Here is a 27023-nt window from a genome sequence, read left to right on the forward strand (position 1 = left end):
TCCTACATATTCAATGCTCTTGCTGACGGAAGGAGGTTTTGACTCAAAATCTCACGATACATGACCCCATTCATTCTTTCCTTTACATGGATCAGTCGTCCTGGTTCCCCTGCAGAAAACAGCCCCAAAGCATGATGTTTCCACCCCCATGCTTCACATTAGGTATGGTGCAACTCTGCATTCTTTTAGATGAGTTTTTACCAAAAAGTTATATTTTGGTTTCATCTGACCATATGACATTCTCCCACTCCTCTTCTGGATCATCCAAATGCTCTCTAGCAAACTTCAGATGGGCCTGGACATGTACTGGCTTAAGCAGGGGGACAAGTCTGTAACTGCAGGATTTGAGTCCCTGACGGAGTAGTGTGTTACTGATGGTAGCCTTTGTTACTTTGGTCCCAGCTCTCTGCAGGTCATTCACTAGGTCCCCCCATGTGGTTCTGGAATTTTTGCTCACCGTTCTTTTGATCATTTTGACCCCACAGGGTGAGATTCAGTTGTCTTGTATGTCTTCTATTTTAATAATTGCTCTCACAGTTGATTTTTTTCACACAAGCTGCTTACCTATTGCAGATTCAGTCTTCCCAGCCTGGTGCAGGTCTACAATTTTGTTTCTGGTGTCCTTTGACAGCTCTTTGGTCTCTGTAATAGTGGAGTTTAGAGTCTGACTGTTTGAGGTTTTGGACAGGTGTCTTTTATACTGATAACAAGTTCAAACAGGTGCCATTCATACAGCTAACAAGTGGAGGACAGAGGAGCCTTTTAAAGAAGAATTTACAGGTCTGTGAGAGCTAAAAAATCGTGCTTTTTTGTAGGCGACCAAATACTTAATTTCCACCATAATTTGAAATTTTCTGGATTTTTTAAAATCATTCTATGATGAAAATTACAGGCCTTTGTCATCTTTTTAAGTGGGAGAACTTGCACAATTGGTGGCTGACTAAATACTTTTTTGCCCACTGTATTTGTAACAGTGGTTTCTGTTAAATAACAAAAAAAAAAAAAAACTTAAACAAAACAGGTTTTATTGAATAATTGTAAATATTTATTTCATATATGGTGAAGATACTTTTACATTGAATGGATGTATAATTTGACCTTGTAGTGCAGGAAACAACACAAATGTTTATGTAGACTATATAGATTTGATTAAACAGTATCAAAAGCATAATCTGTGGACCCGTCCAAAACCACAACCTGAATGAGACTCAGGACAATTGCAATGCATTTAATTTCTTCAATCATAAACACGTTTACACTTATCCAGCATGTGCATATAAAGAGAAAAAAATGTCCATTACTTTGAATGTAAACATATCTTTATTTTATTTCTAAGATTAATGTTTTAAGGTTTGGTTAAGTTTTATTTGAAGATTTATTTGTGTTATTTTGCTCATTGTTTGAATTTAAAGCATTCATATTTTAGTTACATTGATATACTATTACATACTACGTTTTCATAATTTTGTTGTGTGTATTGTCATTTTTAATATTTTATTCAGCTTGAATTATTTGAGTACTTCAACTTTGCCTTCGCAACTATAGTTTTTTTCTAATGTTTATTTTATTTTAAATAATTTTTGTTTTAGTTTATAATAACGACCCTGATCTAAAATGATTAGGAATTAATGTATTTCAATATAATATATAATAAAGATCCTACTTACACTTGTGTGTTTGAAGCTAAATCAATTTAGTATAATGTATAACATTTAAAACAAACTTAAAACTATTTATTTAATACTAAGTCTTTCTCACGTAAATTGCAATAGGTGCTGTTACTGTTGGCACATATAAATGTTTCTTAAACCAAAAGATGACCGGTTGGTTTGTTGTCCCCAGTCTCTCCTACTTATTTTAACCAGATCGCCTCCTAAACTAGCTGGAAGGGTCTCATACAGCAAGACTCACTCATGGAGAGCAGAAGCGTCCGTAAAACAAAATACTCTTGGTTGGATTGTGTCGGATGAAGAAAAGGAAGGGATGGTCTGCAATGAATTCCTGTGGGGGGATATAACACCGTGTTGGAAAGACGACGCCGGTGGCTGCAGCCGCTTCGGTTCCTTCCTCGTTGACTTCAACAAAGGCTTTATGAATCACCTTTGACACCACCAGGTCTTTGGTGGAGGTCATGCCTGAAAGGTTCACCTTCCCCTCCATAAAAACATCCTCCATTCCCATGCTGATCAGAAGAGTCTTCATATCATATTTTTCCTCCATCTTGAATCTGGGCAGAGACACTTCAACCTCTTCCTGGCACATGACTTCTGGTTTGGTCCACTCCATGAGCTTCTCGTAGGTCAGTGCCTTTTCAAGCTGGATAATAAAGAGAGACATGTCAGATTAATAACAGTTCAGTCATGAAAAATGAAAACTGTTTCACAATATTTAACATTTGACTGGTCACAGCTGGCTAATTATGCATTCACATCACCTTCTGAAGGCCAGTGGTGTCGTCTTCAATCTTATTAGGAAGGATGATCAACATACTGAGATTCTTCCCGACATACGGCAGCTCCAGCACCTGACTGTTCATCTCTGGGATGAAGGCCAGAGGAAACGTTGCCTTTTGATGCATCATCTTCACTGGTTTAGATTGATTCTGACAAACATCAATAGAAACACATTTTAACCCCTCAGATTCCATCATGAATGTTAAAATATTTTAAACAAGAGCATGAAATCGCACCTTGTTTAGCTTAAACTGCTCATCTCTGGTGGCTTCCTTTGGGAATTTCTTCTCCCAGTTTCCCTTGAAGTAGATGGCGTTCACCAAGACCAGTCTCGTCATCGCATCGATGGCTCCCTGTGGCAGCAAGTCCTTGATCTTCTCTAAAATATAAATGGACATTGTTCACTTTGAGCAGTGATTTGAACTGACTGATTTTATATTTTTACTATAGTTCAACTCAAGAACCCATGAAGCCAAACATGGCACTTGAAAATACATTTTTGCTGAACCTAAAATGCTGCAAAAACATTAAATAACTTTTATTTTTAAGTATGTTGATTAAGTTTAAAATTCATAGTAAGTTTGTGGTTTTCACCTTGTGTTTTTTTCTCCACCCATTTGTTGATGTTGACGCGAGCAGCCTCTGATTTGTTCTTGAAGTCCACCTTCTCCAGTCCGGCTTCATAGTATATTTTTGCGTCATCAAGGAATTTCTGTAACATAGCAAACCGATTGAGGTGCAAATGATATTAGATCTGAGAACATTTCCAGAACCTCCAGTGAATAAACCGAGTCTTACCTCAACAAACTGATAGGATTGCTCTCCGTAGAGGCGGTTGGCAATACTCAACGCATACGGGACTCCTCGTTTGTTCAGCTCACTCAAAAACTTCTTGTAGCTGGAATGAATTTGGTCCTCAGGGTAGAATACAGCATATTCTCGTACCGGCATACCAGGACATCTCTGTTTAGATTTAATCAGATGAATAAGACAAACCCTAAGGATACACATTTACCACTACAGCAAATACAGCTGTTATTATAATCATAAGCCATGAGGTTAGTGTTTGATGTAAATATCCATACCAGCCATTCATCAGGTATCTGAGGTTCCTGGGTTTGCTGCATCATTGATGGAGCATGCTGATCTTTGACGCCACATCTAAGCAGTCGCTCTTGGGTTGGCTGCATCATTGGAGTATGCTGATCTCTGACGCCACATCTAAACGGTGGCTCCTGGGTTTGCTGCATCATTGCTTGTGCAGGTAGAGGATTGTTAAATCCCAGGACCTACACAAAATTATTATGGGAGAATTAATAAAGATAACCTCACTATTCGGATAACTTCATTATATAGTGTGAATGCACATCTTAAATACCCATTAGAATAATTTAAAAAATACACTAGAAAAGAGTAGAAAGAATGATTAATAGCTGGCGGTTTATGGTTTATGCATTGCTGGAACTCATTTAACACAATTTCCCATTTGTGAAAGCACTTTTACATGTGTTTACAGTTTAATGTTGCATTTCGCTGAACGTTAAGTTCTAAAAATAGCAACTTGGAATATATAACAGGTTATAAATATAAAAGGTTCCATCAGGTGCTTCATATATAGAACATTCACATCATGGGATCATTTTATGGATTTAGATTTAAATTTGATCACATTTTATGAATTAAACTGCTTGCAAACAATATTATATTACGAAAAAACTAAAAATAACTTGTTAAAACATGAAAGTATTCTGGATTCATTTAAGACATTTCTCCTTAAATTTTACATTTTCAGGGCTTCTTTATATTCATAATTCTGTATTGAACCCCAGTCAGGGCCGGAGTGGGACCTATTTTCAGCCCGGGAGGCTATGCCCAAGATCCCGAAAGAGATCTTAGATCTAGAAAGAAAGAAAGAAAGAAAGAAGCTACTATTTCTGCCTTTCTTTTTTTTAACCTGGCTTTTTCAGCTCCACCTGGCATCTTTTTACCATTCATTTTATCCTTCTGCGATATGCTTACTCTCCACAGCATAAAATTAAAATTTTGTTTTGTTTGTTTTTTTCTCCGTGGCAACCACTACACGAACACGCGACACGCTAAAGTTCTGAGAGAGAGAGAGAGAGAGAGAGAGAGAGAGAGAGAGAGAGAGAGAGAGAGAGAGAGAGAGAGAGAGAGAGAGAGAGAGAGAGAGAGAGAGCACTCTAACAACAGAAAGCAGGACTTTTTAATGCACGGTCTGATGATAATGCAGCTGCTTTAAATTCAAATCTAGTGTAACTAGCGGTGTTATTATATCAGTCACACAGTAACTTAACACATATAGACATACAGAGAAAATTAAGAGAAAAAGGAAGCAGCCGAGTCTGCTTGCTACTGTTGCTTTAATACACCGTTGGAACACATGCGCTTGTTGTGCAAAGGCTTGAGTCACGGTCTTTCTGTCTCAGTCTACTTTACTGTCACCCTCTTTTAAAAGTATATTGTGAGCTCACCTTAATCATCTGAGCCGCTGTGTTTTCTCTTGCACCGAGCAACACCATGGCCAGAGCCGAGGAGATGCTGACAGGAGAGTAGAACACATTTCCTGATGCGTTTCCCCCGCTGATCTTCTTGAACAGGTTGAGGGAGAAATGTGTGTTTGCTGCAGACAAATGCTCCATTTTCACAAGCTAGAAAGGAGAAGAGAAATATATGATCAGCATAACAAAGTGAAAAGGTTTTCAGGATGTTTTCTGCTTAAATCACAAACGTTCCAATGTAAACAACATCGCATGCTTTTCAAAGAAATTGTCAATCAATGCTTTTCTCTCGTATATATCAATTTAGTTCAAATCAGAAAAGTAGTTTAACAGTTTGCCTCATTTTCATCATTACTCATCATGTAGAAATCTGTTCTAGTAGACTTGCTTTACTCAATACATTGTATTAAGGTACTTCTAACAAATAGAGACGTTAGATAAAAGCATTACCTAGAGTATTCAGCAGGAATGATGAAGTTTCTCCGTGTGTCTGAGGTGAATTAATGATCTGCTGTCTGTCCTCCTTATAAATGTTTCCTCGCCCTGAAGAGCCCATCCTCTAAACCAAAGCCTGCCCTTCCAGAAAATGAAACACTTGTTTGAAAGTTGAAACTTGCCGCTTCGAATGTTGATGGGATTAGTCAAGAGGAGGCGTGGAAATGTGCTGTCAGGACAGATGTTTCTTCTGCAGATCAACAATCCACAGAAACAAAAGCACACTGGCTTTATACATTAAAACTACAATATTAATATATTACATAATATACAACAATTAAGCTTTTTAAACAAATTGTTCAGCTGCTCCAAATTTCATAAGCTACTCTAAATTAGACATGTTTTAACACCCTCAAGTGCACAACGTTCCAGTAATATTTGCAAAATGAAAAAAATGAATGTTTGCATAACCAAGAAAAAACATTTAAAACATTTAAAAACGGGATGTTTTGAATGCCCAGAGAACATTCAGAAATAACATATAGCATTACGTTAGCAAAACGTTCTTAGAGCATATTTACTTAATGCATAATTATACGAAACCAAGTATAAACCTCACCAAAGCCTAACCCTATAGTAAGTACATGCACTGTAAAAAAATATTTAGAAAAAAAGTTACCTGGTTGCCTTAAAATTTTGAGTTCATTGAAATTGAAATTTTGAGTTAATACATTTTTTGAGATTCGACAACCTTTATTAAAATATTATTAAAAGATTTTGTAAGCATATTGGGTAATTGTGTGTGTTTTATTTCTGGTGACGCAGTGAAACATGCCAAATAGTGCTATTTTCATGATTTATCACATTTTTTTATGTGGTTCAGATACAAAAATATTTTGAGTTTCTATTTATTAAACAAATTTCCTTCATTGTATCAACTCAAATTTTTAATGTCAATAAACTCAAAATTTTAAGGCAACCAGGTTACTTACTTTTTTTTAAGTTAAACCAACAAAAAACAACCACATTTTTTACAGTGTGTAGTTACTTTATATTTCTCAGTATAATTACAGTGTAACAAAGACAAATATATAATCAAATACTCTTACAAATAAAGTAATACATTAGGGGTTCTCACATCCCAGTCAAATAAATCATTCAACATTTTTTTAGTAATGTTTTATATTCTTTCTAAATATATTTTGATACAAGCAATGAAGGTTAAGTCATCATGTCATTTCCCTTGATGCTTGGGGAAGAACAAGTTGGACTGCATTTTTATTCGCCATGCGCTCTTTGTATCTAAATGTTATTGCTCCTGAAATTACTGTATGATAGTTTATTAAAATTGCTCCTGGCATTTCTGCACATAATGTATTTCTCAAGTGAGCCTTATTGACGTGTGTTTTCTATGTAAAATTTCCTCATCAGATTGACACATAAAATGTGGCAATGCTCATATTTGTTGTTATTCATATATCTTAGGGATATATCTGTCAATCAGGCCAACGCTATTCATTAGAACAGTTTTGAAGGTAAATTACACCAGAACTGTGAGTCATGTTGGGTGTGATTTTGAGGAAAGAGTGAAAATCCAAAGTTATCCAAAGCATATTGAGAATGCACACAAAACACAACAAACAAAACTAAAAAAATAAATTAAATTAAATTAAAATTAAAAAGGGGGGGGGGGGGAACCTAACTTTTATTTTTTAATCTAAAGGATTAGCATCAAATGCATTTTCATAATAATCCAAGAAAGGTTGCCATGCATTCTGAAACCTTTCTGCTGAGTTTTGGACTGTAGTTCTTAACTTTTCAAGCTGAAGTAAAGACATAATTTCGCACACCCAGCGTGAGTGTTTTGGAGGTGAGGGAGATTTCCAATTTGTAAGAATTAGTCGGCGTGCTAACAGTGTAGAGAATGCTATTAATTGAGACTGGCCTCTTGAGACCCCAACTTTTGTGTCTACCACCCCAAATACTGCAATGATAGGATCCGGATCAATATTCTTTTTACAAATGTAGGTGAATGTATTAAATATCTCAGACCAGAATGTTCTTATGCTTGGGCATGACCAGAACATGTGAGCCAAAGAGGCAGGGGCTTGGTGACATCGTGTACAAATAGGATCAACATTAGGATATATTTTGGCCAATTTGGTCCTAGTGAGGGGCAGGTGATTAAATACTTTGAATTGTACCATCCTGTGCCTAACACAGATAGACGATGTGTATATTTTGTGTATAGCTCTTTGCCAAATTTCATCCGTCAATTCAGTATTTAGATCCTCCTCCCACTGTACCTTAAGGGACAGAAGAGATGGGCATTTCATGGCCTGGATAGCAGTATACGGCTGGGAGACACCAACTGAGAGATAAGGCTTGACCATCAGACAATGATCGAGAGGGCCAATATTTGGTTTTGAAGGAATGAACGAAACTGGGAACGGACAAAATCACGGACCTGAAGATACCTGAAGAAATGTGTTTTTGGTAAACTTAATTCATTAACCAAGTAGTCGAAAGAAACGAAAGTGCACTCTACAAAAAGATCTCCCACACTGTTTATGCCTTTTCTAGCCCAGGTGAGAAAGGCCGTATCTATAAGTGATGGCTTAAAGAGAAAGTTTGAGGACAGAGGCATGGACACCAAAGCTTGTATGTGACCAAAATGTTTGCGAAATTGGGTCCATATACGCAAGCTGCCTCTTACAATAGGATTGTCCGTATGTGCACCCACTGCCACTGGCAGTGGAGCACATAACATTGATGCCAAAGAGACGGACGAGCATGAATGTTGTTCCATTAGACACCAACTCGGACTACTCCCACCCATAGAAGCTCCATACCATATTACTAATTTGTGAATGTTTGCAGCCCAATAATAGTATAAAAAATTTGGTAGAGCTAGTCCAGCATTCTCCTTACGTCTCTCGAGAACTGTTTTCCGTACGCGAGGTATAGTTTTGTTCCATATAAATGTACTGATGTGCCTGTCAAGTTCCTTAAAGAATGATTTGGGTATGAAAATTGGGACTGTTTGGAATAAATACAAGATCTTAGGTAACGTTACCATCTTTATTGAATTAATACGTCCAGCCAGGGACAGAGGCAAATTAGACCAACGATCAAAATTCTCCTTGATCTGTCCTAAGGCTGATTTGAAGTTATTTTGGAATAGGTCCTTATATTTACTTGTAACGCTTTCTCCCAGGTATGTCATGGGGCCCTCTGTAGTCCTGAATGGGTATGAGTCAAAGGATCGATTCCGAGCTAAAACATTTATTGGGAACAAAACACTTTTGGTGAGGTTAATCTTATACCCAGAGGATTTACCAAATTGGTAAATGATGTCTAAGCATTCTGGGATTGAAGTCTCTGGATCCGATATAAACATCAGCAAATCATCGGCATACAATGACACTTTATGAACCAGGCCATCCCTCGTGATACCCCGTATATTGTTATTACATCGCAAAGCCGCGGCAAGTGGCTCAATGACCAGATCAAAGAGAAGAGGGGACAACCCTGTCGAGTCCCTCTCTGAACAATGAAATATAGCGAATTAAAGTTATTAGTCCTCACTCTAGCTTGGGGTGCTGCATACAGCGTCCGAATCCAAGAAATAAAGATTGGACCAAAGCCGAATTTGCTTAGAGTTTTGAAAAGGTGTCCATACTCAATTCGATCGAAGGCTTTATGCGTGTCTAGTGAGATCACAATTTCTGGCGAGTGAATCGAATGTTTAGAGTATATTATGTTAAAGAGGCGACGCAAATAGTGAAAAGACTGCCTGCCCTTTACAAAGCCTGTTTGGTCAGGATGCACAATTTTTGGTACTATAGATTCCAATCTTAGGGAGAGAATCTTTGTAAGTATTTTATAATCACATGTGAGCAGGCTGATCGGGCGATAAGACTCACATTTAGTGAGGTCTTTGCCCTTTTTGGGAAGGACAGATATTGTGGCTTGGGTCATAGATGTAGGCAGCTTCTCTTGTTTGAGTGATTCATTGTAGACAAGGCACAATAAAGGTATCAATTTAGAGGCAAAAGCCTTATAAAACTCAATTGGATACCCATCTGGGCCTGGTGCCTTTCTATTTTTCATTGATCGAATTGCTTGACTAATCTCAGTTTCAAATATCGACTGCTCAAGAATGGCCTTATCCTCCTCAGCTATAGTCGGGTGAGTTACATTGTCAAGAAATACATGATCATTAGGATTGTCTGAAGAATATAAGGATGAATAAAATGATCTGAATTGCTCATTAATGTCTTTGGAATCAAGCTTAACTTCTCCATCCGCAGTTTGAATTTTTGTAATAAAATTGGCAGCAGAATATTGACGCAGCTGATGAGAGAGTAACCTACTTGCCCGCTCTCCATGTTCATAAAAGTTTTGTCTAGATTTCAGAAATTTCTCTTCTGCTTCTGTGGAAGCAAAAAGATCAAATTCAGTTTGCAATGCTATTCTTTTTTTTCGGAGGTCAGCTGTAGGGGCTGAGGAGTGTTGCTGGTCAACATCGTGGATTAGATTGATCAACTCATTGTAACGTCTAGACCTGCTTCTATTGAGACGAGCAGTGTATTCTATAATTTGACCCCTGATATATGCTTTAAGAGTTTCCCAAAGTATTAAAATATTGGTGTCTGGCAGCTGGTTAGTTTCAATAAAGAAATCAATCTGTGCAGAAATAAAGTCTACAAATGTTTCATCAGACAACAAAGATGTATTAAATCGCCAATTGCATTGAATTGGCCTTCTAACCTGGAGCCAAAGCTCCATAGTGACTGGAGAGTGGTCAGAGATAACAATGGTTTCATAACTGCAGGATTTAATTGATGAAAGCATTTCTTGATCCAGCAAAAAGAAATCTATTCTTGAATATGTTTGATGAACAGCGGAGAAGAAGGAATACTCTTTTAATGTAGGATTCTTAAATCTCCATGGATCTACTACACCACTAGAACCGCAAAAAGCATTTATAATAGTTGTGGATTTAGAGGGGGAAGGAGGGGCTGTAAATACTTTGGAACGGTCTAGAGAAGGTTTAAGAACTGTATTAAAGTCTCCTCCCAGAATCAGATGATGTGTGCCCAGCTCTGGTATACGGAGAATGCCCATTTGAATGCTTTTATTTGGATCTGATAGACATTGCACAAGATAACAAGATCCAAATACTCTGAAAAGAGTCAATGACAAGGTGACAGGTCTACAGTTCACAGCTCACACACTTCTACAAGGCCTTCCATTTATAATACTTTACACGTTAAGGATAAACAAAACATCTCCGTCTCCATATCTGCATGCTCCCTATAGTGGCTGAAACGGAGCAAAATCTAGCAAGCCTTTTTGCCTCCTTTTTTTGCAGTCCTCCCAACTGCATCCCTCTAACCACATTCTTATGGACATGGCCTAAACTTCCAAACACCAGAGTTATTAATGTACATCTATAGCCCAATCTGTGAATGAGATCTACCAGTGGTTGATATTTCAATAGTTTTGAATAGTAACAAGTGTCCATATACAAATCAAAACAGCAACCCACTTCAAAAATGCATACACACTTCATGACCTCTTTTACAATTACGATGTCAGGAGTATTGGGAATGTTTTTAAAATAGTCACTGTCAGATGTATTCTGATGAAACCAGTTAACCTGTACGGTGCTATGCTTATAAATCTTACTCTCATGTCCATAGTAGTGTTGTCAGAAATATCGATATTTCGATATGTATCGATACTGGAATATCTGAAACGATACGTTTTTACGATATGTTTTTACAGTATCGATATCAGCTGCGCTCTCTCTGGCCGTCAGCGAGCTGACACACACCGGCATATTCTCACTCAGCCCGGTTAACCTCTAAGCACGGCGAACGCGCGTTCTGCTGGACTTTTTCCTCATGACAGTGTGTTAGTGTTAGTGTGTGATCGGTCTGAATTTCGCGCGGGATTGCACATAAATTAATTCTACTAATCCCCGCAGATTTCGTGCTCACATCTGAAGCGCACACACACATAGCCATGCGTCCGTTAGTCTTAAAGGGACCGCAGTCATTTGTTATTCAAACTACAAAAAGACAAACGATCACACACTGCTCTTGACTGATCAACTTGTGTAACTTTAATAGTTAGATAGATATTTATTAAGCATATTTTGTAAGCTATTGAATTTTTTTACAAAGAACATTATCCAATGTTGTTTTAAATGTAATTACTATGCATTTTTTTTTATTCAGTTAGGCCATGCTTAAAAATATTTTGGTTTGCAGTAACAGTAAAAAAAAATTAAAAAAGGGTCGGTAGGTAGGTCTATATTTTTTTTTTCAAATTTTAATACAAAAAAAAAATTACATTTTTGGTGATGGTGATTACGTAGGTATGAATTTAAACAAATTGGCATATTGTGACATCACTGACTGGGTCTTCAAGCCGTGCCTTCGGGCGTGTAGGCTAATTGCAGGCTATATAGACCACAAACAAATTGAAATATTTGTCAAAAACATGTTTATTGCATAAATTTCAGGTGCATTCTTAAAGAAAAGTGTCCAACCACCAGCTAGCTGTCATTGACTCAAAGCTGTCAACCCTCCCTTTTTTTCCGGGTTTCTCACGTATTTTAGCTCTTTTCCGGCTGTCTTCCCGTTTTAGTATTTTCCTGTGATATGTTTCTTATTTTTACGCTCGATTGTGTAAAAAGGGGTCGTTTTACGCTCGATTGTGAACACACAACTATCTGTGTCTGTCTCTGAAGTGGCTTGCACTTCTTGCCAGACCAACGCATCTGGTGATATAGACTAGTGCATTTGAATATTAAAAAGCAAAAAGTTGTTTTTATGAATTCAATTAATTAAGTAGCTATAACCAGCTATTCAATCAAGAGCAGTGAGTGATGTCCTTATCTTTTGTTTGACAGACAGCAGTAAAGGCTACTGCCCCTTTAAGACCTAATACAGAGATATGCATCTTCTTTCTCGACTGTATACAGTTCTCTTAAGGCATATACAGACTGATGTCTGATGGATACTCATCAAGATCGACATGTTGACATACTTTTTGTGTGAGTTTATCCGTTCAAACGCAAGACTTGAAAGAACTCAATATTTGCGCGCTGTGAGACGTGCGCGCGCTGTGCACAGAGACAGATCTTCTCTCACTGCAGAGGGTTCTCATTCGCGTCTTCTGGCGAATATACTGGGTGATGATGGCGAAAATGACTGGTCATACGGCAGCACTCGCATGCATTGAACACAGTTTACCAAGATAGACCGTTTTGCCCACTTTTTCTTTTATTATCGCTGTTGTAGTGCACGTGTATCCATCGACAGAACCATACATAAAGCATTATTTTTCAAGTTACAACCAGTGCCGCCGCTCCCACCACGCGCTGGGGTCGAGCAGAACACACGCTACCCATAGCAACGCGTTATGACAACGACATTTCAGACTGACAGAGACAAGATAAACGGCTTTTCCGCCATTTGTTACTGTTTTGTACACGTTGTTATATTAATTATAATTCAAAATATGTTTTATTCGCCACAATATAGTAATGATAAATGTTGAGAGGGGCACTTTTGATTCATTTTCAAAAAGGACAGGGGTTTAAAGCCCTCCCCTCTGCAGTGCACTTGCCTGGTGTGTGTAACGTGTCCATGGTCCCTGACTCCTGTCACACAATGCGGCGAAATCTCCGACAGGGCTTTAAAAGTCTAACGTTACAGTGAATGAGAGTATGAGCCGAGCCGAAACGAACGCACGTGCAGGCCATAGTGTGACATCCGTTAACCATAGTGTAAACATAGATGACGTCACGGGTTTTTATATAAAAGAAAGAACGTAGCCTTCGTTTGTATGGCCCAGGCAATTTATACATTTATAATACTTACTAAAATATAATTCATATTATTTTATTACTGTTGTATTAGTTGTTTGAAAAGTAAAAAAAGAAATTGGTCGGTCTTAAAGCCAATTTACAACCGGCAAGTCGGTCGGACTAAAAGGGGAAAAAAATAAAAAATTGAGTCGGCCCTAAATTGACAGGGTCGGTCGGGTTACGGCAAACAAGAATATTTTTAAGGATGGCCTTACTTATCTGAATGTTAGACCTACCTGAAAAAGTAAAGCAGTCTATTTAATTTGTATCTTCTATTCTATTGCATTTATTTGTGCTATTGTTTGTAATCTGTTTATTTGTTCTTATTTTATTACTGTTTAGTCGTCTTTTTAAATTCAATTTACCATTTGAAATCAAGCTTTCTTGTGCTGCGTGTAAGCTATTGCAACACATTTACACCATTGTAAAAAATACACTGAGATAGCAAAAATTTGTGAGATAATTTTAATAGTAATTGATCAATTGATCAATAATTGTTCAAATCAAAACGATGCCCAACCCTAAGGAACATGCTGGCCACATGAATTTTTTGTAAAAAATAACAATGAATAATAACAAGTTCTGTTGTCATATTAAGCATCTTATGTTATCTTTTTTTTTTTTTTTTTTTTTTTTACTGTGGTATCGATTTAGTATCGATATATCGATATTTTAGTCTGGTATCGTATCGAAGTCATAATTTTGGTATCGTGACAACACTAGTCCATAGTTTCTCTTTTGCAAGTCCTTTGCAACCAGATCAACCAGACGGTCATGTCTGGCCACATAAAGTCCTTTATAATTGTGGTATCCGTTTAGAAAATGAGCAACAGTTTCGTTCTCCTGCTGAGTTGGGTGTAATATACAGTAAGGCTCATGCTTTGATGGATACCATGTTGCCAGATTATACTTAGTTGGGAGACATTGTAATCTTGCTCTGAGATGGAGGGGTTTGTCAGGACAGAATGAGACACTGAATGGTCAGCAGATTGAAGTAATGCAAGTTTTCCTTGTAATCTGAGGCCCGTCCAGTGCTGTCCACTTTGGGTCTGTCTAAGATTAAGAATTAAGGCTCTTATGTGTTTGATCTGAAGCTGATGAGATGTATTGTCTTTATTTAAAATCGCCAGAGTGGAAACCAGCGGATCGGTGATTATATTGTCATTTAGAGCAGCTACTTTCCCGTCGGAGCCCACCCAGGACAGCTGTATTCCTGTACGGTGGCAGAGATCATTTAAATCCAGCCAGTCGGAGCGCACTCCAAATCCAGCTGCTCTGATTTCCAGCTTTCCGTTCTGCTTTAATTTAAAGCCAAGAAACTGAGACTCGTTTGTGGACGCAGCAGGTATTTTGCGACGCTGTAGATGTACAAACAACGATTCATGTGCTAGTTCTCTAACGGTTGTATCATCATTGTTAAGCATATTAATAAGATGTCCTGTTCTGGAAGCGGTGTAGAGCCATTCGATGTTTGGAGCGCCGAGACCTCCGCTCCTGCGCGGCTGGAAGATAATGTCGCGAGTTGTACGATTATTAAGACAAAACCACTTCCTCACCAGCTTCACCGTTTCGTTGTTCATTGCTGACAATGTATGTTGAGGAATATGTACATTCGGAAAAAGATGTTGAATTTTAGCCGCTGCAATCAGCCTGACGGCCTCAATTTTCATCATTATGGGAAGTGGGGCAGCATCGATCAGCCCAAGTCTTTGGATGTACTCTTGACTCAGCTCTGTGATCTGTTCCTCCCAATCACCACTAACGTTAAATTTATGACCCAGATAAGGATACTGTGGTGTGACAGGCAGCGGGGCGAGGGACCGCGAGAACTTTGCTTGGTACCATCTGTTTCCTCCACTGCGTCTCATAAAATGCAGCACATTTAGTATGTTTGATGTCTAAACCTGACCATCTTATGAACTCATCTGTGCGGAGGAGCATGTTGGAAATTACGCGTTCATCTCTTGAGGAGATTTCTACATCGTCCGCATAGCCTTGCACTGGGTTTGGGGATCGCACAGCTGCTGGCGCGCACTGGCACAACCACTTCATCCAGGAGTTAATTGCCAGTATGAAGTTAATGGCGCTCCACGGGCAACCTGTTTTGATGCCGATTTTGAGTGGGATGGGATTGGTTAGGGCGCTTCCACATATGACTTGGATGTAAGAGTTATCATACACATCTTTAATTATATTGGCATACAGTTGTGGTGGTCTTATTTCCTCCAATGCGCAAAACATGACATCATGGGGCAATGTGCCAAATGCGTCACGAAAATCCCCAAAAAACGTGAAGAACTTGGTAGATGAGTGTTTAAAATCATCTATTCCCGTTTTGAGACAAAAAATGTGTTCATTCATCCCCTGCCTATTAATATAAGCTTTTTGTTTCGGTGAAAGTATTCCTGTCTCTACTAACCATGGAAGTATTCGCGACAGCATACATTTCATAAACACCTTATATACTGTAGGCAGTAATGAAATGTCTCTCCAGGTAGACGGGTCGTCAGGAATATTATCTTTTTTGGGGATACGGTGGATCAGAGCCCCTTTCCATGATTCTGGAACTTTACCATTCTCTAGACAGATGTTAAATATATTGGTCAGAATTGGACACACAATTTGTTTGGACATTTTCAGCGTTTCATAAGTCACGCCATCAAAGTTCGCTTGCTTTTTTATTGGGAAGATCATTAACCACTTTTTCCACCTCAGTGACGGTGAACAGCGAAGTGTTTAGTTGGTTAGATTGTACGGAAATATCGATCCAGTCCAAGGCGGTGCATTTAACACGCCTTCAACCCTCTCAGGGGCGCATTTCAAAGAGTAGTAGTTCTGCACAGATGATATATTATTCGCACCAACTGGTACATTTGGATATGTACTGTTATTGAGAATAATTTGGATTGCTCTAGATTTCCTATTCTGCCATAAATAAGCAAGTTTGTCTTTGCCCACCTGCTTTTGTTGATGGGTTCCTCTCCGTGATGCCCCCAGTGCAGGCTGAACGATGTCCCGCAAAAAGTGCAACTCCGCCTCGATCCAGCCGGCGAGGGAGTCCACAGTCTGGGCCTCAGGAAGGCCGTTTGCTCGCGGCATTCTCTTCAGTACACGGGTTGTAAACTTCAGGAAAGGTAATGCAAACTGCTTTCCGTTTCGCCGGGTGATTGTAAAAGTTCCGTTCTTAAAATAAACTCTGTTTAAAATGCGGATGAGTCTGATCCATTTTTTCGGTGTTTCTCCCGAGAAGAGAAAGTTGTGTTTATCCTCAAGGTGTTTCGTATCCAGGGTCTTCCTAAATGCTCTTTCCTTATTTTGGAATATAACCCACTCATCCTGTCCGAGTGTTTTTACGCTGGTCAAAAACTCCGTGTAGTTTCCACCCGCCGGGTGATTGGGCACAGGGTCATGAATGGTCCAGCTTTGTTTGTAGATTCTGCCGGTCTGAAGCGCGTCTTTAAACGCGTTTTTTGCTGTTGTTATAAGGCACATTGAGAAAAGTAGTAGCCAAAAGTCAGCCATGTCAAAACACAATTTCCTGCATTAACGCTGGCAGTTACAACGGGTGTTGCTGTTAGGAAATCATGCAGGTGTGCTCTCCAGTGCGGCCATGACACACACACACACACACACACACACACACACACACACACACACACACACACACACACACACACACACACACACACACACACACACACACACACACACACACACACACACACACACACACACACACACACACACACACACACACACAAACATACACACAAACATAAATGTGTGTTTGCATTTATTTTGTCTACTTCCTTTGGTCATGAGTTTTTTTTTTTTTTTTCAATTTCCACATTCACAATACAAAATGTTATCTTTTGGGTTGAGTTACTAGGAGTATGCAATGGAACAGATTGTTGTCATGTATTTAATATATTGACTCATTCATTATTTATTCATCTATCCATTAATTCATTTTTTGCTTCTAAGATATTGCGTTGGTTGCAAAAATTTTTTTTACAGCGCTTTCCCTCAATTTCACCAGCAGATGTCCTCATTGAGCTCTGGTTTTAAAAGCTTCGAGTAATGAACCTTTTTCTGATACAATCGTGCTGAAAGCTTCTCTGGTTCAGAAAGCTTCACTTCGCCGCCACTACTGTGTCTTACTCTTTTCTCCTGTTGTTGACTGTTGTTGTAATGGTAAGGCTTACAAGACTTACAATCAAACATAAACTTTAATCTTAACTTCACAGGAACATGCAGATGGGCAACGAAAACACAACAGGTTAACGTGACAGTGACTAGACAAAGACTGAGTGAACAAGAGGAACTTAAATAGCAGACAAAAATGAGATTATTAACCAAACACAGCTGAACAACACTTAACTAATGCCAGTTACACTGACTAGGAAACATGACAGAATCAAAATAACTGTAAGACCAAACACACACACACACACACAGACAGACAGACAGACAGACAGACAGACAGACAGAAAGACAGGTGGCAGTTGTATCATTGATATATTTTCTTCTTTTATGTGTGTACAGCACTTTAATAAAAACTTGCTGTTTTATTCCTATTGGATATAATTTTTATTTTAACGATTCCGATTCTTATCGATTCCTAATTTTGATTCCAATGAGATAGAAAACCTTAGATATCATTCAAATTTGAACAATTGAAATAAGCAGTTTTAAAAATTTTAGCGATTCGGGTACAGAAACTAATCAAATGTAAAATAATTCTGCACACTATGAATAATCGGTCAAGAACAAGTTAATTTTTTGGGTATTTTTGTATTATTATAGAGACGGCAGCAGGAATATTAGGCTGCTGTCTCAAGTCGCTTCTACTCATTTGGAAGGGTCTCATGCAGCAGGACTCACTCATGGAGAGCAGAAGCGCCCGTAAAACAAAATGCTATTGGTTGGATTGTGTCGGATGAAGAAAAGGAAAGGATGGTCTGCGTTAAAGTACTGTGGGGGTTTATAACACAGAAACATGATGGCGGCGGTTAGGGTTGTGCCGATGGACGATATCATCGTCCATCGTGATGGCTGTGCGACATCACGATGGAGAAACACCATCGTGATGCCCCGCCCCCGCCCCGCTGCGAGTCTTGCGAGTCCAGAGTATGTGAGCGGAGTGGAACGGCGGCAATTTACCCTCCACGCTCTTTCTAAGCATTCAAGAATCCCTCCGCTCCAGCTCCGCTCCGGGTTCACCATCTCCCTCTACCCGCCTCGCTCACTGATATCAGAAACACCGCTCCGTCTTCGCTCCGAGGAAATTTGCGGCTAATAACTGCTAAAGTATTTTAGTAAGTTCTGAAATATCACTATAAAGTTCGGTTTATAACCTCCATTAACTGAAAAAATATATAAAAAATTAATAATAGGAGATTAATGTACATCATGATATGCATATTACAGAAAAGTATTGTTAAATATTGTTGACATTGATCCAATCAAGATCAATGTGAATAGAGCTTCTATTTAGAAAAAAATGAAAATGAGATGTGTGGGTAGAGCAACTGTTTAAGCCCTGCCCCCAAGTTTCGGTTTTGTGGCTGTGGTTCTGAAACTGCGATGTTGTGGGCCTGCAGCTGGATAGATCTCGCTTGTTGTGCAAGGGCTTGAGAGCCCATCCTCCAAACCTCACCAGCCCAGCTCGAGTAACTCATTTTGTAGCAGTTATGGAAGAAACAAAGCTTTTCAAAGCTTCGAATCAATTGAACCTGTTGCATTGCACAATGATTCACTGTGTTCGAAACACCACACGTTGGTGACCCCTGCTGGTCAGAACAGAGGAAAGGCAACACAAACTCATACCAAGCATGCGAAACATAACATTTAAAAACATACAGCTTTTACAAACCCATTGCAAATGTTTTATTGAAAGTATAGCCCAATCAGATGCACTTAACTAATCATGTTCAGTAATTATTGCATGTTCAGGGCTTGTTTTGTTTGTTATATGGGTGGTTCAGCTAAACACAGACTATTAACTGATATTAGTAGTTTTAATTATACAAATACCTAATTGAAATGTCTACAAATGTATACAACTCATCAGAGATAAGGAAATAGACACTTAGACACTTTATAACATTGACCGGGGGAGGCGATCTCCGGTTCTAGAGAGCCTCAGTCCTGCGGAGTTCAGCTCTCACTGTGGGAAGAAAACCAGTCAACGAAGAGGTTTCACATTAAAACGTAAGAGCACCTCATAGAGGGGGCTGTAGTTGAAGTGATAGCGTGACACTGACAAGAACTGACAATAATGTAAAATGTGTACCTTGAATGCCATGTAAGTCGCTTTGGATAAAAGTGTCTGCCAAATGCATAAATGTAAATGTAAATGTAAACTACCGCTGGATGTAGGCCACTAAGTCCTCTGCATCCCATCCAGAAATCACACATAAAGGTTCCAGAGGTCTGAATGCGGGTGCCATGTGGCTGAGAAGGCAGGGCCTTCCTCAGGGGAATCCGCAAGGTTGGGGCAAATTTGAGGGGTGTCAGTTCTGGGAACCAGGTCTGGATGGACCAGAAAGGCGCAGCCATCAAGACCTGCTCCTCGTGTCTGTACGAGCAGGCTCACTGGGAGAAATTCAACCAGCTCAGCACTGTCTGAGCACGCTTGCTCCTGAGATGTGCTGTCATGTTGACCAAGTCCAGCTCCATACTGAGAAAAGAGGTTCTCTGCATGGGGGAGAGTTTGCTCTTTTTCCAGTTGACCCAAAGCCCCAGATGGCTGAGGATGTGATTCCGCGTTAGCATCTTGAATGGAAGCTTGTGAAGGGCCTTATTCAAAACACACAAACCCAAGATTGGCTGTAACCCACTGCCTTTCTTGAGTACAACTAGCTGTAAAAGGGCTGTAAACCCTGATTTTATATTGGCTGGATGGACTGGCTCTATCACGTCCTTCGCCAATAGGACTGCAATCTCTGCCGGACAGGAGCCTCCCTGTCTCCCACCGAGCTAAAGCATATGGTGCTAAACCTGGGGGATGCCAAGCGAACTGAATAGCCAAATCTAAATGAATCTCAATGAATCACTAGCAAGCCCTCAGACACCATGCAAGCGACACCAATGAAACCCGGCTCAGAACTACCCATTACATTATAAGTGCTTTGACCTGGTAGACTTGCAGGTGGCCATTGCACGCAGGGCGGTGGTTATTCTTAGCGGCCAGAGCTGCTGTTGGCTCACAGGTCCTGGATGGGAGTTGCAATGACCCCACCAGGTGGCAGCATTTTGCAGGGAGGTACTGCAACTGCACTTTACTTGGGGAATCCCCTCCTCTGACCAGGGTTCAAGGGTAGCGAGAGAGGAAAATATTTGACAACTGAATATTACAAATATGACATTCATAAAAATAAGTCTTTCTGTGGTTTCCCCCCAAAAACCTTTTCAGAAACCTGTATTCTTTGAGTTTCATAGGCACCAGAGTTTGACCAGTACAGTGGGGCAAAAAAGTTTTTAGTCAGCCACAAATTTTGCAAGTTCTCCCACTTAAAAAGATGAGAGAGGCCTGTAGTTTTCATCATAGGTACACTTCAACTATGAGAGACAGAATAAGAAAAAATCCAGAAAATCACATTACCTGATTTTTTTGCAAGATTTTATTTGCAAATGATGGTGGAAAATAAGTAATTGTCAATAACAAAAGTTCATCTCAATACTTTTTTTAATAATATCCTTTCTTGGCAATATCAGAGGTCAAACATTGTCTGTAAGTTTTCTGTAATCAGGGAATAATAATTGAAATGGATTTTATGAACATGCTTGAGAAAGAAATGAATGAGAGGTGTTCTAATTAAGATGGTACATGTATGTAGACTGTAAACTGAAGTAAACTGAACTTATTTTATATTAGACCATTATTGTGTATTTGACCATTTCATTTCATTTAATTATTTTTTAAAACTGTTTTAATTATTCTTGTTTTATGTTTAATTCTTACACATGGTATTCTTATTTCTCATGCATATGCTATCACTGTTTTAAATAATTTCTATGTAAAGCACTTTGAATTAGCATTGGGTATGAAATTTGCTATACAAATAAACTTGCCTTGCCTAAGTCGCCACAAGGTAGTTTGGTAGTTTGGCCCATTTCTCCATGCAGATCTCCTCTAGAGCAGTGATGTTTTGGGACTTTCGCAGGGAAACCAAAGATTTTCTATGAGGTTGAGATCTGAAGACTGGCTAAGCCACTCCAGGACCTTGAAATGCTTCTTAAGCCGGGTGCACACTGTGCGATTTTGGCAACGATTTGGCCGTCTGAGACAAATTTAGGAAATCCTAAAAGATTCCTCAGATCCTAGGCTAAAATCTGACGTCTTTGGTCGTTAGTTTGACATGTTCACCGGCCGCCGATTAATGAGCGCTGCGATCAAATTTTACCTCAGACTAAATTCTGGCAGTGTCAGAAGATTTGGCACAGAATCCTGCAGTGTGACTTCTCCTACGACGACAGTCAAATATCTCGGTTTTTCAAGACAAACTATGACCAAAACGAGAGCTAGAGATTTATTTGTAGCCAGCATTTCAGTCCCGCGTGTAATGCAGCTCACTGTCACCCAACGCGTCATTCATTGATGATATAAAGCTCCGGGTGAGATTTCTTGCGCGCGTCCGTTTTTAGCGCGCCTAAAATATCGTGCAGTCTGACATTAATGACAACTGAGATCTTACAGTGTGACACGGGGATCATGTTCGTACAGTCTGACAAGGGACATTCCCAAAGGATTTTGAAAATCGCACAGTGTGCAGGACCCATTACAAAGACACTCCTTTTTTGCCAGGTGATCTGTTTGGGATCATTGTCATGCTGAAAGAGCCACATTTCATCTTCAATGCCCTTGCTGACGGAAGGAGGTTTTGACTCAAAATCTCACAATACATGACCCCATTAGTTCACCGTTCTTTTGATCATTTTGACCCCGCAGGGTGAGATTCAGTTGTCTTGTATGTCTTCTATTTTAATAATTGCTCCCACAGTTGATTTTTTTCACACAAGCTGCTTACCTATTGCAGATTCAGTCTTCCCAGCCTGGTGCAGGTCTACAATTTTGTTTCTGGTGTCCTTTGACAGCTCTTTGGTCTCTGTAATAGTGGAGTTTAGAGTCTGACTGTTTGAGGTTTTGGACAGGTGTCTTTTATACTGATAACAAGTTCAAACAGGTGCCATTCATACAGCTAACAAGTGGAGAACAGAGGAGCCTTTTAAAGAAGAAGTTACAGGTCTGTGAGAGCTAAAAAATCTTGCTTTTTTGTAGGCGACCAAATACTTAATTTCCACCATAATTTAAAATGTTCTGGATTTTTTAAAATCATTCTATGATGAAAATTACAGGCCTTTGTCATCTTTTTAAGTGGGAGAACTTGCACAATTGGTGGCTGACTAAATACTTTTTTGCCCCACTGTATTTGTAACAGTGGTTTCTGTTAAATAAAAAAAATAAAAAAAAAAAATAAAAAACTTAAACAAAACAGGTTTTATTGAATAATTGTAAATATTTATTTCATATATGGTGAAGATACTTTTACATTGAATGGATGTATAATTTGACCTTGTAGTGCAGGAAACAACACAAATGTTTATGTAAACTTATAGATTTGATTAAACAGTAGCAAAAGCATAATCTGTGGACCCGTCCAAAAGCACAACCTGAATGAGACTCAGGACAATTGCAATGCATTTAATTTCTTCAATCATAAACACGTTTACACTTATCCAGCATGTGCATATAAAGAGAAAAAATGTCCATTTCTTTTAATGTAAACATATCTTTATTTTATTTCTAAGATTAATGTTTTATGGTTTAGAAGTGTAGGTTAAGTTTTATTTGAAGTTTTATTTGTGTTATTTTGCTCATTGTTTGAATTTAAAGCATTCATATTTTAGTTACATTGATATACTATTACATATTACGTTTTCATAATTTTGTTGTGTGTATTGTCATTTTTAATATTTTATTCAGCTTGAATTATTTGAGTACTTCAACTTTGCCTTCGCAACTAGAGTTTTTTTCTGTTAGTTAATGTTTATATTTTAAATAATCTTTGTTTTAGTTTATAATAACGACCCTGATCTAAAATGATTAGGAATTAATGTATTTCAATATAATGTAGATCCTACTTACACTTGTGTGTTTGAAGCTAAATCAATTTAGTATAATGTAGTATAACATTTAAAACAAACTTAAAACTATTTATTTAATACTAAGTCTTTCTCACGTAAATTGCAATAGGTGCTGTTACTGTTGGCACATATAAATGTTTTTTAAACCAAAAGATGACCGGTTGGTTTGTTGTCCCAAGTCTCTCCTACTTATTTTAACCAGATCGCCTCCTAAACAAGCTGGAAGGGTCTCATACAGCAAGACTCACTCATGGAGAGCAGAAGCGTCCGTAAAACAAAATACTCTTGGTTGGATTGTGTCGGATGAAGAAAAGGAAGGGATGGTCTGCAATGAATTCCTGTGGGGGGATATAACACCGTGATGTAAAGACGACGCCGGTGGCTGCAGCCGCTTCGGTTCCTTCCTCATTGACTTCAACAAAGGCTTTATGAATCACCTTTGACACCACCAGGTCTTTGGTGGAGGTCATGCCTGAAAGGTTCACCTTCCCCTCCATAAAAACATCCTCCATTCCCATGCTGATCAGAAGAGTCTTCATATCATATTTTTCCTCCATCTTAAATCTGGGCAGAGACACTTCAACCTCATGTTCAAACATGACTTCTGGTTTGGTCCACTCCATGAGCTTCTCGTAGGTCAGTGCCTTTTCAAGCTGGATAATAAAGAGAGACATGTCAGATTAATAACAGTTCAGTCATGAAAAATTAAAACTGTTTCACAATATTTAACATTTGACTGGTCACAGCTGGCTAATTATGCATTCACATCACCTTCTGAAGGCCAGTGGTGCTGTCTTCAATCTTATTAGGAAGGATGATCAACATACTGAGATTCTTCCCGACATACGGCAGCTCCAGAACCTGACAGTTCATCTCTGGGATATAGTTTAGAGTAAACTTTGCCTTTTGATGCATCATCTTCACTGGTTTAGTTTGATTCTGACAAACGTCAATAGAAACACATTTTAACCCCTCAGATTCCATCATGAATGTTAAAATATTTTAAACAAGAGCATGAAATCGCACCTTGTTCAGCTTAAACTGCTCATCTCTGGTGGCTTCTTTTGGGAATTTCTTCTCCCAGTTTCCCTTGAAGTAGATGGCGTTCACCAAGACCAGTCTCGTCATCGCATCGATGGCTCCCTGTGGCAGCAAGTCCTTGATCTTCTCTAAAATATAAATGGACATTGTTCACTTTGAGCAGTGATTTGAACTGAATGATTTTATATTTTTACTATAGTTCAACTCAAGAATCCATGAAGCCAAGCATGGCACTTGAAAATACATTTTTGCTGAACCTAAAATGCTGCAAAAACATTAAATAACTTTTATTTTTAAGTATGTTGATAAGGTTTAAAATTCATAGTAAGTTTGTGGTTTTCACCTTGTGTTTTTTTCTCCACCCATTTGTTGATGTTGACGCGAGCAGCCTCTGATTTGGTCTTGAAGTCCACCTTCTCAAGTCCGGCTTCATAGTATATTTTTGCGTCATTAAGGAATTTCTGTAACATAGCAAACCGATTGAGGTGCAAATGATATTAGATCTGAGAACATTTCCAGAACCTCCAGTGAATAAACCAAGTCTTACCTCAACAAACTGATAGGATTGCTCTCCGTAAAGGCGGTTGGCAATACTCAACGCATACGGGACTCCTGGTTTGTTCAGCTCACTCATAAACTTCTTGTAGCTGGAATGAATTTGGTCCTCAGGGTAAAATACAGCATATTCTCGTACCGGCATACCAGGACATCTCTGTTTAGATTTAATCAGATGAATCAGACAAACCCTAAGGATACACATGTACCACTACAGCAAATTCAGCTGTTATTATAATCATAAGCCATGAGGTTAGTGTTTGATGTAAATATCCTTACCAGCCATTCATCAGGTATCTGAGGTTCCTGGGTTTGCTGCATCATTGATGGAGTATGCTGATCTCTGACGCCACATCTAAACGGTGGCTCCTGGGTTTGCTGCATCATTGCTTGTGCAGGTAGAGGATTGTTAAATCCCAGGACCTACACAAAATTATTATGGGAGAATTAATAAAGATAACCTCACTATTCGGATAACTTCATTATATAGTGTGAATGCACATCTTAAATACCCATTAGAATAATTTAAAAAATACACTAGAAAAGAGTAGAAAGAATGATTAATAGCTGGCGGTTTATGGTTTATGCATTGCTGGAACTCATTTAACACAATTTCCCATTTGTGAAAGCACTTTTACATGTGTTTACAGTTTAATGTTGCATTTCGCTGAACGAGAGAGAGAGAGAGAGAGAGAGAGAGAGCGAGAGAGAGAGAGAGAGAGAGAGAGAGAGAGAGAGAGAGAGAGAGAGAGAGAGAGAGAGAGAGAGAGAGAGAGAGAGAGAGAGAGAGAGAGAGAGCGCTCTAACAACAGAAAGCAGGACTTTTTAATGCACGGTCTGATGATAATGCAGCTGGCTTAAATTCAAATCTAGTGTAACTAGCGGTGTTATTATATCAGCCACACAGTAACTTAACACATATAGACATACAGAGAAAATTAAGAGAAAAAGGAAGCAGCCGAGTCTGCCGGCCCAATTTATGAGCGGACAGAGCGGCCCACCGGGAATTCTCCCGATTCTCCCGATGGCCACTCGGGGCCTGACCCATGTGAAGTGCACAGGCTGAAGGCTATGAGATTCGGTCACAGTGTGGGTGGTTAGTATGAGCAAATATTGTAAAGATGTAAATTTTTTGTGTACTGCTGCTTTAATACACAGTTGGAACAAATGCGCCTGTTGTGCAAAGGCTTGAGTCACGGTCTTTCTGTCTCAGTCTACTTTACTGTCACTCTTTTTTAAAAGTATATTGTGAGCTCACCTTAATCATCTGATCTGCAGTGTTTTCTCTAGCACCGAGCAACACCATGGCCAGAGCCGAGGAGATGCTGACAGGAGAGTAGAACACATTTCCTGATGCGTTTCTTCCGCTGATCTTCTTGAACAGGTTGAGGGAGAAATGTGTGTTTGCTGCAGACAAATGCTCCATTTTCACAAGCTAGAAAGGAGAAGAGAAATATATGATCAGCATAACAAAGTGAAAAGGTTTTCAGGATGTTTTCTGCTTAAATCCCAAACTTTCCAATGTAAACAACATCGCATGCTTGTCGAATAAGCAGTCAATCAATGCTTTTCTCTCATATGCATCAGTTTTGTTAAAATCAGAAAAGTAGTTTAACAGTTTGCCTCATTTTCATCATTACTCATCATGTAGAAATCTGTTCTAGTAGACTTGCTTTACTCAATACATTGTATTAAGGTACTTCTAACAAATAGAGACGTTAGATAAAAGCATTACCTAGAGTATTCAGCAGGAATGATGAAGTTTCTCCGTGTGTCTGAGGTGAATTAATGATCTGCTGTCTGTCCTCCTTATAAATGTTTCCTCGCCCTGAAGAGCCCATCCTCTAAACCAAAGCCTGCCCTTCCAGAAAATGAAACGCTTGTTTGAAAGGTGAAACTTGCCGCTTCGAATGTTGATGGGATTAGTCAAGAGGAGGCGTGGAAATGTGCTGTCAGGACAGATGTTTCTTCTGCAGATCAACAATC

General features: G+C 39.0%; 1 protein-coding gene across 2 annotated transcripts; it reads right to left on the bottom strand.

Moving 5' to 3' along the window:
- Nucleotides 1-1478: 1478 nt before the first annotated feature.
- LOC137082569 (leukocyte elastase inhibitor-like) lies at nucleotides 1479-27005 on the bottom strand. 2 transcript variants are annotated; one of them, XM_067447832.1, is made up of 8 exons: nucleotides 26773-27005; nucleotides 26296-26472; nucleotides 25317-25460; nucleotides 25030-25194; nucleotides 24826-24943; nucleotides 24468-24610; nucleotides 2435-2602; nucleotides 1479-2316 (listed from the first exon to the last, which is right to left on the bottom strand). In XM_067447832.1, exons 2-8 carry the CDS (start codon nucleotides 26461-26463, stop codon nucleotides 1912-1914), a joined length of 1311 nt encoding a protein of 436 aa, XP_067303933.1. In that variant the 5' UTR covers nucleotides 26464-26472; nucleotides 26773-27005; the 3' UTR covers nucleotides 1479-1911. The 2 variants fall into 2 exon arrangements, with proteins under 2 accessions (XP_067303933.1, XP_067303932.1); XM_067447831.1 differs by lacking the exons at nucleotides 1479-2316; nucleotides 2435-2602 and adding exons at nucleotides 22895-24094; nucleotides 24213-24380.
- Between the last annotated feature and the right edge of the window lie 18 nt (nucleotides 27006-27023).

The sequence above is a fragment of the Pseudorasbora parva genome, chromosome 7 (genome assembly GCF_024679245.1).
Source record: "Pseudorasbora parva isolate DD20220531a chromosome 7, ASM2467924v1, whole genome shotgun sequence".
Lineage (NCBI taxonomy): Eukaryota > Metazoa > Chordata > Actinopteri > Cypriniformes > Gobionidae > Pseudorasbora > Pseudorasbora parva.

What these genes read in the sequence shown, in the direction of transcription:
- LOC137082569 (XM_067447832.1), bottom strand. Translation starts at nt 26,463, where the DNA reads ATGGAGCATTTGTCTGCAGCAAACACACATTTCTCCCTCAACCTGTTC. An exon ending in AGATACCTGATGAATGGCTG is followed by an intron (nt 25,195 to 25,316) that starts GTAAGGATATTT and finishes AAATCTAAACAG; the next exon opens with AGATGTCCTGGTATGCCGGT. An exon ending in AATCCTATCAGTTTGTTGAG is followed by an intron (nt 24,944 to 25,029) that starts GTAAGACTTGGT and finishes GCTATGTTACAG; the next exon opens with AAATTCCTTAATGACGCAAA.